This window comes from Alosa pseudoharengus, unplaced genomic scaffold (assembly GCF_046254945.1).
Source record: "Alosa pseudoharengus isolate Yale_2024_CS ecotype anadromous, Long Island Sound unplaced genomic scaffold, YU_APseudo_1.1 YU_APseudo_1.1_scf_3, whole genome shotgun sequence".
Lineage (NCBI taxonomy): Eukaryota > Metazoa > Chordata > Actinopteri > Clupeiformes > Clupeidae > Alosa > Alosa pseudoharengus.
The window spans coordinates 12,392,453-12,395,795 of NW_027468718.1; the positions used below are offsets into that span (position 1 = coordinate 12,392,453).

At 44.6% G+C, this 3,343-nt stretch overlaps 1 protein-coding gene across 1 annotated transcript in view; it reads left to right on the forward strand.

Annotated features, from left to right (window-relative positions):
- LOC143099835 (neuropilin-2-like) overlaps window positions 1–1,513 on the forward strand; it is a gene marked incomplete at its 5' end in the record, with an annotated part of 62,520 nt that extends 61,007 nt beyond the window's left edge. The window contains 1 exon segment of the mRNA XM_076262747.1: window positions 1,137–1,513. Coding sequence (XP_076118862.1) covers window positions 1,137–1,513 — 377 coding nt within the window.
- Between the last annotated feature and the right edge of the window lie 1,830 nt (window positions 1,514–3,343).

The following is a 3,343-nucleotide window of genomic DNA, read 5'->3' on the forward strand; positions in this document are numbered from 1 at the left end:
GATGACATTCATTGTCCAAGATGTTGATCAGTTTGTTTAGGGTCCTTTTGTCAGATATTGAAGTGATGCACTCCAGTTCAGCTCCCAAACAGGCTAAAGGAAGTGGTCAGCCCTTGGGCATGCTGCTGCTCTGTTATTTTCTCTCTCGTCTGGTTCAGGTCAGACAGACTGTCTATGCTTAGACATGGCAGACATGGTAGATATGTACAATACAAAGCCTACCTAATGCATACCACAATATAACACTCAACTGTTTGACTTAACAATCACACACAAACACACCCCACACACGGCAAATACATAAACACACATACACACACACTCACTCATGCATGCGCGCGCACACACACACACACACACACACATTTATTTCCCTTGCTATTTCTGTGCCTGGAAACGTTCTTATCGGGTAGTGCAGTGTATTTCTGTACACAGCAGTGTGTGTTGTGTTGCCAGATCCCCGGAAAGCTCCGGAAAGCCCCAGTGCCTCTCCCTGCCTCTCTTCTCTGCGCCAGTTAATTGTCTCTGCAACTCAAATATTATAAATATGCATTCTATTTTCTTCCATCGCTCTCCTGGATAGACATGTTCTTTTCTTCCTCTTTCTTTCTTTCTTTCTTTCTTTCTTTCTTTCTTTCTTTCTTTCTTTCTTTCTCTCATTCTCTCTCTCTCTCTCACACACACACACACACACACACACACACACACACACACACACACACAGACAGCATCCTGTGCAATAAATCACTTCTCATTCTCATTCCCTGCCAAACGACTCTGAAATAAATCACCTCCTCATTGAAACAAGAGTGTCGGCCATTAGCTTGTCTCTTTAGCTGTTCGAGATGGGGGAATGATGTTTAGATTGACTGAAATGAGTCCCCCCTCTCACCCCTTTATAAAAACACACACACACACACACACACACACACACAATCTCAGACACTCACAAACGTGTAGCTTATATTGTACAGAGGTATATCTTTAATATAGGATAAAGCTGTTTATCCTTTAAGTATATTTCAATCTTGTTACTTATATTGTACAGAAGTATTAATGTAGAATAAAGCTGTTGATCCCCCATTTGGTGATTAGTACTTCTCAGCTCACGGCGTGGTTTCTCCTCTTGTCCCCAGAGCCGTTCGGAGCCGTCCCTCCTGACATACCCGGTAAGTCTGGGTTACCATTCTTCTCTTCAGACCGTGTCACATTTCCACATCCTGTCTCTGTGTGTCTGCGCTTCCTGCCTGTTGTCCAGCGCACCGTTGTCCAGCTTGCAGTGTGTGACGTGTCCAAGCACCACCATCACCACCACCACCACCCCACACACACACACACACACACACACACACACACACACACGTACCACTCTGACGTGGGCACTTTCACTGTCTGCCACCCTGTGCCCCCATGGCACCCACACCGCTGCCTGCTATGCCAGCCTGACTTGGAGTGGGACGTGTGGCACAGAGACGCAGTCCCCTGTCTGATCAGGAAACCAACCTATTATTGATTATTGATTATTGCAGTGATGCCTTCTTAAAGACGTGCCTGTATATGATAGATACTGACATTTGCGAAGATTTGTTGGGGGGAGGGTGGGGTTTTGGAGGTATATAGGGAGGGTGGGGTTTTGGAGGTATATAGGAGGTATTTAGGGTGTATTCAGTGCAACTCTCCCACCATCCACCCAAAAAACTCCACAACTGGAGTTCCACAACTGTCATGCATCTGCTGTCTAGGTGAACCTGTAGTCATGACGTTGTAGTGAGACACTAACATCATCTGTATAGACAAAAGTACGCCTGCTATTATACCCACAGGAACTTCAATGACATCTTAATTCTGAATCCATACATATTGATATGGAGTTGGACCCCCAGTTACAGCTGCCACGGCTTCCACTCTTCCACGCTGTTGGGAAGGATTTCCACAAAGACTTCACAGTATCTGTGGACATTTTTGCCCATTCATTCTGAAGAGTATTTGTGAGATGAAATCCTTCCCAAAAGAGTGGACTATCTCATAGCTTCAAAAGGGGCCATATCAATACTTATGGATTCAGAATGGCATGTCATTGAAGTCCTGTGTTGCAGGCATCGCAATATCATTGTCTATATAGTGTATGTCTTGGACACTAAATGTGTGAATTGCACACAACAGTGGCATAGCTATCTATTATCAAATGGCAAATAGTTCTGCCAGAAGGTTCTACTGTTGGCAGCTGCTCTCCAGGGGTTGGTTTCAAGGCCAGACACAGGAACTCTCTAGGGGCTCAGCAATCAAAAGCAGCACTGAAGGGCCTACAAATATTCCACTATCAGAAGTAAATAGAAAACTTTGGGAGAAGTTCATACACAGGCCTCAGATCAGTGCTTCTGCGGCACTCATACATTCTTAGAACTAAAAGAGGGTGCACAACAATTCCGTTTGTATTTATAAAAAACAGCCACAGAAAAACCTTTAGCATCTAAGAAGGGATCTGTTCCTTTCTGATCAGGGTTTCTTGTTAGAACTTTGTAAAAGTTCCGAGTTCTGAGGATCTTTGTCTTTATTGTGTTCTAAGAGTGCTATGACAACCATCATGTGAGGAAGCACTGATCTGGCCCTGGAGTACTTGAGGGCTGCTTCCTCCCCTGGCCCTGCCTGGCTCCACTATGTCCTGTGATGAGGGTGTGAGCATGTATCCCATCATGCACCTGTGTGAAGCCTCCGTCCCAGTGCTCTCATATTGATGCCTTTCTGGGTTTATACTCTGAGAGAAACAATACCGAAAAATAAAACATATGCCAATCAAAGATACTAGCTCTCATAGCGAGCTCAGATCCCAGAGTGCAACTGTGTCTTTAAGCTGCGTACAGCCAGGTACCCCATACCATAAGCTTCTGTTAGCGTAGTCCAGTCATTTTTCAATGTTGTCTGCTGTGTGTATACAGTATATAAGTGATATTGCCAGACCCCATAATGTGTGTGTGTGTGAGTAAGTGTGTGATGTGCTGAGGACATACAAACACACACACACACACACACACACACACACACACACACACACACACACACACACACACACACACATACACACATACGCTTTGTGATCCATATGTTGACTTTCTCGGATACTTAAGTTGAAGAAGTGGTTGCAGCAAGTGGAAAGTAAACGTAGAGTTCTTTGCTTCTGTTATGTAATTACTGTCTTCCTCAGGAGGGTTAGTGCCCTCTCTCTCTCTCTCTCTCTCTCTCTCTCTCTCTCTCTCTCTTTCTCTCTCTCTCTCTCTCTCCATTCTTGAGGTCCGCACCATAAATGGAATTTTCTGGATCTGTTTACTCTACCTTAGTGAAATGT